Source organism: Elephas maximus, chromosome 4 (genome assembly GCF_024166365.1).
Source record: "Elephas maximus indicus isolate mEleMax1 chromosome 4, mEleMax1 primary haplotype, whole genome shotgun sequence".
Lineage (NCBI taxonomy): Eukaryota > Metazoa > Chordata > Mammalia > Proboscidea > Elephantidae > Elephas > Elephas maximus.
The window spans coordinates 143788295-143804707 of record NC_064822.1 but is presented as its reverse complement, the minus strand read 5'-3'; the positions used below and the strand labels follow the sequence as shown (position 1 = coordinate 143804707).

Sequence of the window (16413 nt, the reverse complement as noted above, 5' to 3'; positions counted from 1 at the left end):
GAACCATGCTTTTCTTTTTGGTTGTATACCAATGTACAAATGCATGTCTTATATATATCAATATCATCATAAAATCCAGACTGCCACAATGGCAGTGGTCTGGCTAAGCCAGACCTCAGCTTATTGTTCCTTGGCTAAGTTATCACTTATGTCTAGAATGGAATGTAGCTGTTACTGCCCATTTTGAAAGTCTTTAAGGAATGAAAACTTGCTCTCGTTTTATGTTTGTTTTCATTTCACAAAGAGCATATTTCATAGCGGCAAGCTATTTTAATAAATGTGTTTGTAAGCTCACTAATTTAACCAAGGCAGATGGCTTTCTGCTAATAATTCAGCAATTAACTCTGAAGATATGCATTATACTCTGTCTTCTCAGGCAATAAATTGGTTACAGAAAGTAGAGGAAATAAGATTCTGAGTTGTGGTGTGGGAGCACAGTCACTAGACTGGAAATATCAAGATCGATGTTAATTATCTGGCTCTACCTTTACCTACTTACATGATCTTGGGCAAATCAATTCAACCTGTATGGAATTCATTTCTTCATCACTAAAGCTAGAGGACTAATGAATGTTGTCCCAGTTCTGTACATCTCTGAATCTTCTCCAATTACTTCTCTTTTTCTTGAATATGTATATTATTTGGTAACCTGTTTAAATTTTATAACTCTGGTAGTCTTCCAACTTCTTTTCATAGTGAGTGAACTTTGGCAAACATTATTTGCTGAAGGAAAGTTTCATTATAAATTAGTGAAAACTTCTTTTTTTTTTTGAGAGGAGGCATAGCAGTTAAGACTGCAATGGTAATCTGGCTCTTCCATTCATTGCTTGGCCTCAAAGAAGTTACTTAACTGCTCTCTGCCTCAGTTTTCTCACCCACAAATAATAGTACTAGTAATACATTTTTTATATGGCATCAAATTGATTAATCTATAAAAAAATTCCTTAGAACAGTGTCCATAATATAAAAGTGCAATAGAAGCTAGATATTATTAGCTACTGTTATTATTCAAAAATGTAAATATATTCTTGCCCAGGATGACCCCACCCAGGATACAGTTCTTAAATAAAAACATCAACCATTCGTTCCCATGCAATCCAGTCATGCATGATTGATTTTTACACATGCCAGCATTTCTTGTTTCAGAGTCTGTCCTCACAGCATTGGAGCAGTGATCAGAGCATTGGAGGCAGCTCCCTTTGGAGCCCATTAATTCCCTTCTCAGCACCAGGCAAAGGGTTCAGCACACACAGATGTGCTGATCTTGCTATTACCAACTTTGAAGAATGAGCAGCAGATGTGGAAAATAACCCTGCGGTCTCTCTCCTCAAGGATATGTCCTTTCAGGATAGAGTTTGTGAGTGAAATAAGAGTGGCCTTTAAAGCCTTTCATCTGTGAATAATACAGACTACTTCACGGTTCACCATTATCCAAACTATTATAATTTTTCATCTCTTTTTTTTTTGTTTTTTGATAGGTTTTACTTTACTAGTTTTTAAATTGAGTATATGTCTTTGAAAACTTCAGAATATTCGGCTTGATAATCTCTTTTTGAATGGACTTTTCCTGAATTAATGAATAGAAGGGAGAATTTAGATAACCCTTCCTTTCCTTTTTTTATGTAGAATTTTTAGTATGAAAATCAACTTTGTATATATATATATATATACGAATGAAATAAGACAATACATGTGTCTTAGGCTGGGTTCTCTACAGAAGCAAAACCAGTGCAGTGCAGAGAGAGAGATAAAGGAAATGGCTCATGGAGTTGTAGAGGCTGGAAAGTCCCAAGTTCATGGGTCAAGCTGGAGGCTTTTCCTGGTTCACATAGCTGCAGGTGCTGGGGAATCTAAGATCTGAAGGTCAGGCAGCAGGTAAGTTTCTAGCTCAAGTTCTAAGAAGCAGAGGTCAGAGGAACAGGAGGCAGCTGCAGGATCCAGGGCGAGCAAAAGCCAGCAAGCCTTGCCAGAAAGTCCGCCTATATTGGATGCAGGCTACCCCCCCCCTCCACAAAATTCCCTTTCAATTGATTGACTGCTCACAACAGATCTTATCATGGAGGTGATCACATTATATCAGATCTCATCATGGAGGTGATTACCATTAAAAAGCTGCCAAACTACATCATAACTGCCAAACCACTGAGAATCATGGCCCAGCCAAATTAACACACAACTTTATCCATCACCAAAAAAAAAAACCCACTGCCATTGAGTTGATTCCTACTCCTAGTGATCCTATAGAACAGAGTAGAACTGCCCCATAGAGTTTCCAAGGAGCACCTGGTGGATTCGAACTGCCAACTTTTTGGTTAGCAGCCATAGCTCTTAACCACTACACCACCAGGGTTTCCTTAGCCATCACAGCATGTAAAAATAGCCTGAAGGGTTCAAAGAAGTATAACATGATGTAAGTGTATAAAAGCAGTATAAACACATATGCATACATATTTTATGTGTAAAATATGAGTAATTGCTATTATTTTATATACACGGACCACAACTTTAAACCATTTCAAAGTATGAAACAACCATGTTTAGAAATGTTGAGGATAAGAACTACTTCCAAATTAATTTTTTGTATTTAATACTTTGCTAAATCATCTCTAAAGTATCTTCAATGCATATCTCATCTACTTCTCTCTTTTGTCTGGTCTCTGATAAACACTCCTCTCATCCAAAATGCTGTTCTGGATATATTAGTCTCCACAAAGTCATCTTATGACGTATTTCCACATATGAACTTCAGAATCCTGAGCGTGCCCCAGGCTTGGTTTTAACAATACAATTGTTAACTGCACGTATGCAGTTATTTTTTCTTTACGAGAATTTGTGCCTCACCTTTGTCATTCTGTTTTGTGTAATCTGATTATTAGTTTTTCGAGGATAGAGGTATGTTATGTCATTATAAGACCACAATGCCACTAATGAATACACTCAGTGGGCACACATAATAGTTCTTTACTTCCTCTGATGTAATGGAAAACTTTTTTTCTTCTTTTTTTAAAATCTAGCTTAACTGCAATCTGTTTTTCTGTGCATATGGAATAAAAAAAAAATTTTTTTAATGATGATTCAGTTATTACTCTGATCCAGCGTATATAATTTGACCTTCAAAAATGGAGAAGATCATGAAGCTGATGCCAGCATCTTTTAGAGTTCTCACATGATTAGTTGTGCTAAGATACTATATTTTTGAGTTATTTTTCTCTGTGTATGTGTTTTATGTTGGGGCAAGTGCAGACATTTCAACCAGGATATAGAACTTCCAGAACTCTGTTGAATAAGAGGGAGGACATCCTTTCCTTATTCCTGAATGTAATGGGGAAACTGTAAGTCTTTCACCATTAAGTATGTTAACTGTAGGTTTTTTGTAGATGCTTTTTATCAAGCTTTGGAAGTTCCCTTCAATTTTCAATTCCTAGTTTTCTGAGAGTTTTCATCATGAAAGTGTACTGAATTTTGTTAAATGTTTTTCTGCATCGGTTGATATAATTATGTCATTTTTCTTCCTTAGTCTGTATAGAGGGAGCGTTACATTGAATTTCAAATACCGAACCAGCCTTGCATCACTGGAATAAAAACAACGTAGGCATAGTGCATAATTATTTTTATATATTGTTGCATTCTATTTGCTATATTTTGTTAAGGATTTTTGCATCTATATTCATGAGGGATATGGTTCTGTAGTTTGTTGTTGTTGTTGTTTGTCCTGTATTTGGTTTTGAAATTAGGGCAATACAAGCTTCATAAAATGCATTGGAAAGCATTCTCTCTTCTTCTATTTTCTGGAAGAGATTGTGCAGAATTGGTGTTAAATCTTCTTTAAAAGTTAGAATTGTCTAGAGAAATCATTTGAGCCTGAATGTTTCTTTTGGAGAGTTTTTGTTTAGTTTGACCTTTCAATTATTACAAACTTAATTTTCTTGCTATTGATAGGGATATTAAAATGATCCTATTTCATATTCAGTTAATTGCGATGGCTTGTTTTTTTAGAAATTTGTCCATTTCCGCCAAGTTGTCAAATTTCTGTGTGTGGAGTTGTTCATAGTATTACCTCATTATTTTTTGATGTCTGCGAGATCTGTAATTATGTTCCCAGCTTTATTCTTGATATTGGTACTTTGTTTCTTCCATCTTTTTTCTTCGTCAGTCTTAACTAGACTTTTGCTAACTTTACTGACATTTTCAAAGGGCCATATCGATTTATGATATTATCTTTATTTTCTTTCCTTCCACTTGTTTTGGGCTTGTTTTGTTCTTCTATTCCAGGTTATTGAGTTGGGAGCTTAGATTCTTGATTCCAGACTTTCCTCCTTTTCTAATGTATCCATTTAGTGTTCTCATTGGTGCTTTAGGTGTGTCCCACAAATTTTTACATGTTGTACTTTCTTTTTCTTTCAGTCTAATGTATTTTTTTTTTAATTTCCCTTGAGACTTCCTTCCTTTTTTACCCGTGGGTTATAATTTCCAATTGGTGGGAGATTTTCCTGTTACATTTCTGTTATTGATTTCTAGATTGAATCAATTAGAGTCAGAGAACACCTGTACAATTTCAATTATTTTAAATTTTTCAGGTTTATTTTATGGCTCAGGATATGGTATATGTTGGTATATGTTCTGTGCGTATTTTATAAGAATATTTATTGTGCTGCTGTTCTATACATGCTTATTAGATCCTGTTGGGTGACGATTTTTAATTTTTATCTTTGCTGATAGTTGGTATATCAATTACTGAGAGATGGGTTGTGAAATTTCCAACTATATTGTGTTTTCAATTTCTCCTTCCAATTTTATTAATATTTTTCTACACATATTTTGCACCTTTGTTGACTGGTGCATACCCTTTTAGGATTGCAACAATGTCTCTTTGGTGTGACCCTTTTATCATTATATAATCGCCTATTTATCTGTGGTAATTTTATTTAAATCCAATTTTAGGACAACCACTCCTGCTTTCTTTTGGTTAATATCTGTATATATATATTTTCAATCTTTTACTTGCAAACTCCCATACCGTCATTTTTGAAATGCACTTCTACCAAACAGCATAGAGTTGGACCATGTTTTTAAATATGCTCTGTATATCTGTCTTTTTTTTTTCTTTTAATAATTTTTATTGTGCTTTAAGTGAAAGTTTACAAATCAAGTCAGTCTGTCACATATAAGCTTATATACACCTTACTACATACTCCCACTTACTCTACCCCTAATGAGGCAGCCCGCTCCCTCCTTCCAGTCTCTCTTTTCGTGACAATTTTGCCAGTTTCTAACCCTCTCTACCCTCCTATCTCCCCTCCAGACAGGAGATGCCAACACAGTCTCAAGTGTCCACCTGATACAAGTAGCTCACTCTTCTGCAGCATCTCTCTCCAACCCATTGTCCAGTCCCTTCCATGTCTGATGAGTTGTCTTCGGGAATGGTTCCTGTCCTGGGCCAACAGAAGGTTTGGGGACTATGACCGCCGGGATTCCTCTAGTCTCAGTCGGACCATTAAGTATGGTCTTTTTATGAGAATTTGGGGTCTGCATCCCACTGATCTCCTGCTCCCTTAGGGGTTCTCTGTTGTGCTCCCTGTCAGGGCAGTCATCAGTTGTAGCCGGGCACCATCTAGTTCTTCTGGTCTCAGAATGACGTAAGTCTCTGGTTCATGTGGCCCTTTCTGTCTCTTGGGCTCATGGTTATCATGTGACCTTGGTGTTCTTCATTCTCCTTTGATCCAGGTGGGTTGAGACCAATTGATGCATCTTAGATGGCCGCTTGTTAGCATTTAAGACCCCAGATGCCACATTTCAAAGTGGGATGCAAAATGTTTTCATAATAGAATTATTTTGCCAATTGACTTAGAAGTCCCCTTAAGCCATAGTCCCCAAACCCCTGCCCTTGCTCCGCTGACCTTTGAAGCATTCAGTTTATCCTGGAAACTTCTTTGCCTTTGGTCCAGTCCAGTTGAGCTGACCTTCCGTGTATAGAGTATTGTCCTTCCCTTCACCTAAAGCAGTTCTTATCTACTAATTAATCAGTAAAAAACCCTCTTCCACCTTCCCTCCCTCCCCTCCTCGTAACCACAAAAGTATGTGTTCTTCTCAGTTTATACTATTTCTCAAGATCTTACAGTAGTGGTCTTATACAATATTTGTCCTTTTGCCTCTAATTTCACTCAGCATAATGCCTTCCAGGTTCCTCCATGTTATGAAATGTTTCACAGATTCCTCACTGTTGTTTATCGATGCGCAATATTCCATTGTGTAAATATACCACAATTTATTTATCCATTCATCCGTTGATGGACATCTTGGTTGCTTCCAGCTTTTTGCTATTGTAAACAGAGCTGCAATAAACATGGGTGTGCATATATCTGTTCATGTAAAGGCTCTTATTTCTCTAGGGTATATTCCGAGGAGTGGGATTTCTGGGTTGTATGGTAGTTCTAACTTTTTAAGAAAACGCCAGATGGATTTCCAAAGTAGTCGTACCATTTTACATTCCCACCAGCAGTGTATAAGAGTTCCAATCTCTCCGTAGCCTCTCCAACATTTATTATTTTGTGTTTTTTGGATTAATGCCAGCCTTGTTGGAGTGAGATGGAATCTCATCATAGTTTTAATTTGCATTTCTCTAATGGCTAATGATCAAGAGCATTTTCTCGTGTATCTGTTAGCTGCCTGAATGTCTTCTTTAGTGAAGTGCGTGTTCATATCCTTTGCCCACTTTTTGATTGGGTTGCTTGTCTTTTTGTGGTTGAGTTTTAACAGAATCATATAGATTTTAGAAATCAGGCACTGGTCAGAGATCTCATAGCTGAAAATTCTTTCCCAACCTGTAGGTGGTCTTTTTACTCTTTTGGTGAAGTCTTTAGATGAGCATAGGTGTTGGATTTTTAGGAGCTCCCAGTTATCTGGTTTCTCTTCGTCATTTTTGGTAACGTTTTGTATTCTGTTTATGCCTTGTATTAGGGCTCCTAACGTTGTCCCTATTTTTTCTTCCATGATCTTTATCGTCTTAGTCTTTATGTTTAGGTATTTGATCCACTTGGAGTTAGTTTTTGTGCATGGTGTGAGGTATGGGTCCTGTTTCATTTTTTTTGCAAATGGATATCCAGTTATGCCAGCACCATTTGGTAAAAAGACTATCTTTTCCCCAATTAACTGACACTGGGCCTTTGTCAAATATCAGCTGCTCAGATGTGGATGGATTTATATCTGGGTTCTCGATTCTGTTCCATTGGTCTATGTGCCTGCTGTTGTACCAATACCAGGCTGTTTTGACTACTGTGGCTGTATAATAGTTTCTAAAATCAGGTAGAGTGAGGCCTCCCACTTTCTTCTTCTGTTTCGGTAATGCTTTATTTATCCGGGGCTTCTTTCCCTTCCATATGAAGTTGGTGATTTGTTTCTCCATTACATTAAAAAATGTCATTGGGATTTGGATCAGAAGTGCATTGTATGTATAGATGGCTTTTGGTAGAATAGACATTTTTACTATGTTAAGTCTTCCTATCCATGAGCAAGGTATGTTTTTCCACTTAAGTAGGTCCTTTTTAGTTTTTGCAGTGGTACTTTGTAGTTTTCTTTGTATAGGTCTTTTACATCTTTGGTAAGATTTATTCCTAAGTATTTTATCTTCTTGGGGGCTACTGTGAATGGTATTGATTTGGTGATTTCCTCTTCGATGTTCTTTTTGTTGATGTAGAGGAATCCAAGTGATTTTTGTATGTTTATCTTACAACCTGAGACTCTGCCAAACTGTTCTATTAGTTTCAGTAGTTTTCTGGAGGATTCCTTAGGGTTTTCTGTGTATAAGATCATGTCATCTGCAAATAGAGATAATTTTACTTCCTCCTTGCCAATCCAGATGCCCTTTATTTCTTTGTCTAGCCTAATTGCTCTGGCTAGGACCTTTAGCACAATGTTGAATAAGAGCGGTGATAAAGGGCATCCTTGTCTGGTTCCCGTTCTCAAGGGAAATGCTTTCAAGCTCTCTCCATTTAGAGTGATGTTGGCTGTTGGCTTTGTGTAAAAAAAAAAAAAAAAAAAAATATGTAGATGCCCTTTATTATGTTGAGGAATTTTCCTTCAATTCCTATTTTGCTGAGAGTTTTTATCATGAATGGGTGTTGGACTTTGTCAAATGTCTTTTCTGCATCAATTGATAAGATCATGTGGTTTTTGTCTTTTGTTTTATTTATATGGTGGATGACATTAACGGTTTTTCTAATATTAAACCAGCCTTGCATACCTGGTATAAATCCCACTTGGTCGTGGTGGATTATTTTTTTGATATGTTGTTGAATTCTATTGGCTAGAATTTTGTTGAGGATTTTTGCATCTATGTTCATGAGGGATATAGGTCTGTGATTTTCTTTTTTTGTGATGTCTTTACCCGGTTTTGGTATCAGGGATATGGTGGCTTCATAGAATGAGTTAGGTAGTATTCCGTCATTTTCTATGCTTTGAAATTTCTTTAGTAGTAGCGGTGTTAACTCTTCTCTGAAAGTTTGGTAGAACTCTGCAGTAAAGCCGTACGGGCCAGGGCTTTTTTTTGTTGGGAGTTTTTTTTATTACCGTTTCAATCTCTTTTTTTGTTATGAGTCTATTTAGTTGTTCTACTTCTGATTGTGTTAGTTTAGGTAGGTAGTGTTTTTCTAGGAATTCATCCATTTCTTCTAGGTTTTCAAATTTGTTAGAGTACAATTTTTCATAATAATCTGAAATTATTCTTTTAATTTCAGTTGGTTCTGTTGTGATGTGGTCCTTCTCATTTCTTATTCGGGTTATTTGTTTCCTTTCCTGGATTTCTTTAGTCAGGCTGGCTAATGGTTTATCAATTTTGTTAATTTTTTCAGAGAACCAGCTTTTGACTTTGTTAATTCTTTCAATTGTTTCTCTGTTCTCTAATTCATTTAGTTCAGCTCTAATTTTTATTATTTGTTTTCTTCTGGTGCCTGATGGATTCTTTTGTTGCTCACTTTCTATTTGTTCAAGTTGTAGGGACAGTTCTCTGATTTTGGCTCTTTCTTCTTTTTGTATGTGTGCCTTTATCGTGTATATCTGTCTTTTAATTGGTGTATTTAGACTGCGTACATTTAAAGTACTTATTGATATATCAGTGGTTCAGTGGTAAATTCTCTCTATCCATGCAGAAGACCCATGTTTGATTCCCAGACAATGCACCTCATGCTCAGCCTCCACCTGTCTGAATGTGGAGGCTTGGGTGTTGATGCTGCACAGTCTTAGCAGAGCTTACAGCCTAAGGGAGACTAGGAAGAAAGGTTTGGCAATCTACTTTCAGAAATTAGCCAATGAAAACTCTATTTCAGCTGGCTTCCTTTGACATCATTCTGGCAAGGCAAGGGAAGGGAGGTGTAGAAATACATTTTCCCCATTTGTCCTCCATTTACTCTCGATAGGGGAGTGTCCCTTGTTATTTCTGGATAGAAGTGGGAGTTCCAGCTCCCCACATGGCCTCCACTGAAATAATGGGGAAAAACAAGCAGCCTCATTTCTCATGGTGAGAGTCTTGATACCCCCCAGTGGAGAATGGGAGGTGTCTTAGGCTGGGTTCTCTAGAGATGCAAAACCAGTAAAGCATATAAATATATAGAGAGAGAGATTTAAATCGAGGAAATGGCTCACGCAGTTGTAGAGGCTAGAACATTCCACATGCATGGGTCAAGACAGAAGCCTCTCCTGATTCATGTAGCCACAGGGCCTGGCAAGACCAAGATCGACAGTTCAGACAGCAGGGCTCTCTTGCTTGCATGCTGTGAAGATCAACAAATTCCAAGATTGGCAGACAAGATGACAGGTCAAGTCCCAAGAACCAGAGGTCAGATGAATAGGAGCCAGCTGCAGGATCCAGAGTGAGCAAAAGTCTGTGAGCCTTGCCAGAAAGTCTACTTATATTCAGTGCAGGCTGACACCACCACCACTGCTCCCTTGCTTCCCACCCCCATCCCCACCCAAGGAAACTGTCAACTGACTGGCTACTTGCAGCAGATCCCAACATGGTGGTGATGACATTATATCAAATCTCATCATGGAAATGATCACATCGTCATATGACTGCCAAACTACATCATGACTGCCAAACTACATTATAACTGCCAAACCACTGAGAATCACGGCTCAGCCAAGTTGACACACAACCTTAATGATTACAGAAGGGAAGCCTGGTTGCTTCTCATTGAATTTTAGATCCAGGCTCCTCACAAGGTCTCCACTGTCATTCAAGGTAGGGAATCATTATTACAACTGGTGAGAATAAAGGTCCTGAGTCCCTAGCTGGCATTCTCTGACACCATTCCAGTGGGAGGAAGGAGGACTAAGATGTCTCCTTACAGGTTGACAAAGGTATAAATCTGGGTTCCCAACTTGTTCTTTCCTTAAGTGAGGTGAGGGCAGAACCATAGATTTTTTCTGTGGCATTCTCCTGGAGTAAAATGGTCTAAAAATTTTATGTTTTGTTGGACTTTCCCTTTCTTGTCCTTTAGCTTGAGAGATCAAGCTTTCTTTCCAGTTCTTTTTCCTTTTTTTTTTTTTTTGTCTACAGTTGCTGGCATTTCTGAGTTGCCAGCTTCTTCAGCAACAAGTCCAGGATATATAAGGGGGAAATAAAACCCAGGGTTTCACCTTTATGTTATTTCTTGAGCCCCAAGGTCCCTCGCCAGTCTTCCTTCTTCTTTCTCTTCACTTTTCAGAGTCTTCTTATATTTGTTTTCTAATGTCTAGGGCTTTTTGTTTCACTTAGAGTGAAGAATAGGGAAAAGCTTGTCTACTTCATCTTTCTGCAGATCAGCCCTTTGAACGGTTTTAAGCAACAAAGGCATTTGTGTTTTAGACAGATAATTGTAAGTGGAAAATGCTCAGAAATAGAAGCCAGGGTAGAGATGGCCTGAAAGTGAGTGACAGTAAAGCAGGAGCACCTATTAGAAAGCCTTCTAGACCAGAGGAAATCTGATGATATCCTGAGATATGCAACCAGAATGGCACAGACACAAATCAGATCAGAAGCCCAAACAGAATGGGCACCAGTTGGTGTGACATACTTGTGTATACCAGCTAAATATCAGCCTCAAAAATATGGCAACAGGCATGGAAAAGAGAGGATATTTTGAGACATATTTAAAAAGTAGACTTTATTGTAATGACCAATACAGGGTGAGATAGAAGAATAATGAAATTAGAATCAATCCCAAGTTCTTAATTTTGATGACTGAGTGGATATGGTTATCATTAACAGAATCACAGAGTACATGGAACAAAACATGTTTTTTGGGGGAAAGAGTGGAGATAGTGATTTTGGTTCATGTAATTTTGGTTCATGTCTCTTTGAGGACTAAGATTCACCTGACCCAAGCCATGGTATTTTCAATCACCTCACATTCACGCAAAAGCTGGACAATGAATAAGGAAGACCAAAGAAGAATTGATGCCTTTGAATTATGGTGTCATGGACTGTCAGTGGAATTAACAAATCTGTCTAGGAAGAAGTACAGTCAGAATGCTTCTTAGAAGCGAGGATGGTAAGACTTCATTCCACTTACTTTGGACATGTTATCAGCAGTGACCAATCCCTGGAGAAGGACATCATGCTTGTTAAAGCAGAGGGTCAGCAAAAAAGAGGAAGACCCCCCGTGAGATGGACTGACACAGTGGCTGCAACAAGAGGCCCAAACATATCAATGATTATGAGGATGTTACAGGACTGGGTAGCACTTTGTTCTGTTGTACATAGCAGTCACTATGAATTGGTACTGACTTGAGAGCACCTAACAACAACAACACATTTGGAGTGTAAGGTATGTATGAACCATACAGAAGCCCTAACTAAGAAGTTAGTGCTCAGTGGGAAGGTCAGATATAGAAAGAGGTTTTTGTATCCTTGGTTTAGGAAATAATACTTAAAGTCAAATGCATGGAGATTATCTAGGAAATATAAGCAGAATGAGAAAAGAGGGCTAAGAATAAGATTCTATTTAGCCCAACTGTTTAGAGCCAAAATAAGAGAAACAAGAGAAGAAAAGAACATGTTCTCAAAGAGTTATGAAGAAAACAGAGGAGTATAGTTCTATTTTGTTCCATAAGCATTTATTGAGTGCTTATTATGTGCTACACAGCTTGCTGGGAGACTGGCTTTTGAGGATCTCAGAATCTACTATAAGTAAACAGGTATCTTTTGTATAGTGTGTAACGGAACCATGGAGAAGGACACTGAACACAGCCTAAGACAGTAAGAGGGAACTTTCCAAAGTTGACAATACCTAAGCCAGAATCTTCAAGTATAACAGGAGTTACCCATTTATGGAAAGATAAATGGAAAGTCATGCCAGGCCAAAAAAACAATGTGAACAACGGCAAATGGCAATGGAGGCCAAGAGAAGAGAGAATTATCTGAAGGCAATGGTCAGCAGGGTGAAATGCCACTAAGGCAGGAAAATAAAATCAAAGGGGGCCCTTTGACTTTAACACTTATGAAGTCACTGGTGACCTATGCTATGGCAACTTCTGTGAAGTGACAGAATCAGTGAGCAGTGAGATCAGGAGAGACTGGAAGAATATGAAGTGCAGATAGGGTATTTCCCAAAGAGCTTAGAGAAGAACAAAATAAAGGTGGGATAGCTAGAAGTAGACAAAGGTCTAAAAACTGGTTTGAGATCAGAGAGAGTTGAAGATCTTAACAAAGTTGTCAGAAAGAAACCAGAGTGCACGGGAAAGTTTTTAAAATGTTGGTTAGTTCATTCATTCATTTGCACAATAAATTTATAGCGTATCTACACTGTTGAGCACAACATTCCAAGATAAAGACAAACAACTGAGCCCTCTTCAGAGTATTAACATCATGTTTTCAAGAAACTTGAAAAATAGTAGAAAAGCAAAGAGCACATAAATTCTTTGTACCTGAGTTATAAAGGTAGCTTGGTACTTACGTAAACTCTGGTTTTGTTACATTTATGCAAGCAATGTCACAATTCAGTATAAGCACTCAGTGTTGAGGTTTATCTTGTTTAGTTCATGAGAAATCATTATTTTAATAAAACTTTATTGTATGGACTTTAAGATGCAATATATATTTTAATGCTGTTTTATGGTTTAGGTATTACAAATACCCAAATGCATGTGAAATCTGCATGATACAATAGCCCGGTACAAAAGAAGTAGAGTAGTGTGTGATGCTTTAATATGTGTGTCAAGCTCTGCCTTAATGTCTCTGAGCATTCAGAGACAGAAAACCAGTAAGCTAAAAAATGAAGGAACACAAATGATCATCTAATGGTAACTGGAGCCAGGAGAAATGTCAGGGAAACAGAGAATAGCTTCTCATGTTTTCAGACTCAAGTTACAGAATTTTAAGGTTGTAAAACTTAGACACCATCTATTATTATTTCCCATACCCCGAATACAAAATCCTCTAGTATCCAATCCAGAGACCTCTTTAAGTGAAACAGAGCCTTCTATTTGAGAAGCTGCCTATTCTGTTACTGGACAGTTAAATTCATCTCTGAGTAGTCCCAAAATATACCCCTCTGGAACTCTGCATTATAAGACTCCTTCCTTTCTATGCAGAAGATTCTTAAATATTAAAAGATACTTGCCATATATACACATTAACTCTATTATTTTTCAGACTAACCATTTTCACCAATCCATCCATCCTTTACTTGTATGATTTATTTTCACACTAGCCCCTGTTTTCCACATGCTTCCTAGTAAATTAATGATTTCATTTTCTCCTCCCCCTGAAACTGAACACAAATTTCTAAATTTGGCATAATAAAATGAGATTATATCATTGTATACAGTGAGTAGTTCTTAAACCAATCCTACCAACAACTGATATTTAAGCTATGGGGAATTTTAATATCCAGGGATTTAAACTCCAATCAGCCCAAATTTTCCCTTGATGTTGGAGAACATCTACTTATTCTGTTTATGTAGGCGTGCTGCATGTTATTTCCACAATTATTTTAAATCTAAATATAAGATTGTAAAGATTTTCCTATTTTTCCATCTTATTAGTTTTGTCCCCAGAGTCCAAATACGGATTTAAAAATCTATCATATTTGCTGTCTCTCTAAGATTTTGATATCCTAAATATCTGATAGGTATGTTTTCTAATTCTTCATACAAGTAATTGATAAAATTAAACAGAATAGGCATATGGGCAGAATTTTCTAATAAACACACAGAAACCTTATTTCTGGTGACATTAATCCATATACAAGCATCTTTAAGCAGTTATTTATTCAACTACAAATCTGACCAGTCTGTATATACAAAGCTATCATCAGAAACCATGGAAAACACATAGCTAAAATTAAGACATCATACTTTTGTAAATTCATGAATCCTATAAAAGCACAAAAATGTGAATCTGTGTGGCTTATTTATAATCATTACTTTCTTTTCTAAGACTCTGAAATCAGTATCAGTTTGATAATATTTTCTAGAAATTGTCATGGATGGACATCAAGCTTGTTAGTCTGTGTTCTTCAGAATATAATTTCCACTGGCCTTTGCCCAGATCCAATCTTTTAAGTCTTTCAAAAACACTTTGACCCAAAACCCACATGTTTTTCTTCAACACAATTTAAATAGCTGGCTATTATTTCCTATACATTCTGAAAATTGTAATTTTAGCTGGAAGGGGATATATAAATATCCCCAGCCTCCACCCAAATTTTGAGAAGCAGGAGTACTTCTTAAAAAGGTCCAGTAAAATAAATATTATCTCCATGTGGTATTAATTTCACTTTGTTACCTCATATAAAACTGTTGTGTTCCCATGTAGAAGAGGTCCATAACAGATATAGGAATGTCCGACAACCCAGCCTAAATCAGAAGCTGCCCACCATACCTAAAACATAAGAAGATAGTAAAATGCATATATCTTAATCAAAAAATGTCACAGAATCTGTCTATAAAACTATGATTACCTCTCCAGGTTTAAGTCCATATATAGAAGACATTGTCCAGTTCAGCATTACAGCATATCCCCCAGTGGGCCTAACCACACCCTAAAGGAAAGATAAAATAAAGTTAAAATTAATAAACAGTAGGTGAAAAGATTCTCTGTCTTCATATTATCCACATAAAAAGTTCCTGGTTTAAAATGTTTTATATTTCTAAAAGCTACAAATTACTTTAACTTTCATATAATTTTATTTGAACCATTATTTATCCCACCCAATATTAAACAGAATGAATTAGCCACTTCAGCACTGTCTGTACAATTTATTCTCACAGAACATTCTGCACCTTTTAAACAAAAAATTTCAAAAAATCACACGCAAAAAAAATTTTCATTAGTAACAAATTGTATTTACATTTTCAGACTTTCTTCTGGAACAAAACTGGGAATTCTCAATATTAAATTCCCTAAGAATATTAAATAATAATAGGCTGCTTAGAAGAAACAAAGTCATTTTCTAAATGGAGCCTCCTTACAATGTTACACTTGGGATCCTGCTGGCACAGTACTACCACACCCATTGACACCTATTTGATTCCGATTCATAGTGATTACCTACTGGCACTACGAGCAATCAAACTTCACGGATTGGATCTGAGACTGACAGATTTGCCTTATATTGCATTTTTTGCAAAAGTCAGAATTGTTCCATCTTAGTACTACAGCTTTCATGAATCACATTCAACCAGCTATCTTCCACACTGTGAACACATTCAACTTTAATACAAGATTAATATTTGAAAGCTGAGCATAAGAGTCACCAGAAATATGAACTAATAGTAAATTGAATAATTAGTTTCACTTATTATTTTACTATAAGCGTGAATGATTACTAGCTCAATAAGACATAGCCATGTGGATATTCAGAATGTGTTGTTGTTGTCAGATGCCATTGAGTCATTTCCAACTCATAATGGCCTCATGCATAACAGAATTAAACACTGCCCAATCCCGTGCCATCCACACAATCTTTGGTATGTTTTAGCCCATCGTTGCAGCTATTCTGTCAATCCATCTCTGTCCTGGTCATCTAGTGCTGCTATAACAGAAATACCACAAGTGGATGGCTTTAACAAAGAGAAATTTATTTTTCTCACAGCTTAGCAGGCCAGAAATCCAAATTCAGGGTGTCACCTCCAGGGAAAGGGTTCTTCTCTCTGTCGGCTCTAGAGGAAGGTCCTTGTCATCATTCTTTCCCTGGACTAGGAGCTTCTCCGTGCAGGAACCCCAGGTCCAAAGGACGCAGTCTGCTCCCAGCACTGCAAGCCACACCCCAGGGAAACTCCCTTTATACTGGATCAGGGATGTGACCTTAGTAAGGGTGTTACAGTCCCACCTTAATCCTCTTTAACATAAAAATTACACTCACAAAATGGGAAACAGCCACACAATACTGGGAATCATGGCCTAATCAAGTTAACACATATTTTGGGGGTACACAA

The 16413-nt window shown here is 37.1% G+C and overlaps 1 protein-coding gene across 3 annotated transcripts in view; it reads right to left on the bottom strand.

Moving 5' to 3' along the window:
* Positions 1–16413, bottom strand: part of ACSS3 (acyl-CoA synthetase short chain family member 3) — a 175969-nt gene that overhangs the window by 79132 nt on the left and 80424 nt on the right. For 2 of the 3 annotated variants that reach the window (XM_049883956.1, XM_049883958.1), the window contains 2 exons: positions 14937–15017; positions 14762–14857 (listed from right to left, as the gene is read on the bottom strand). In XM_049883956.1, the coding sequence (XP_049739913.1) occupies positions 14762–14857; positions 14937–15017 (177 nt within the window). The remainder of the gene's footprint in view (positions 1–14761; positions 14858–14936; positions 15018–16413) is intronic. The other variant, XM_049883957.1, reaches the window with a different exon arrangement.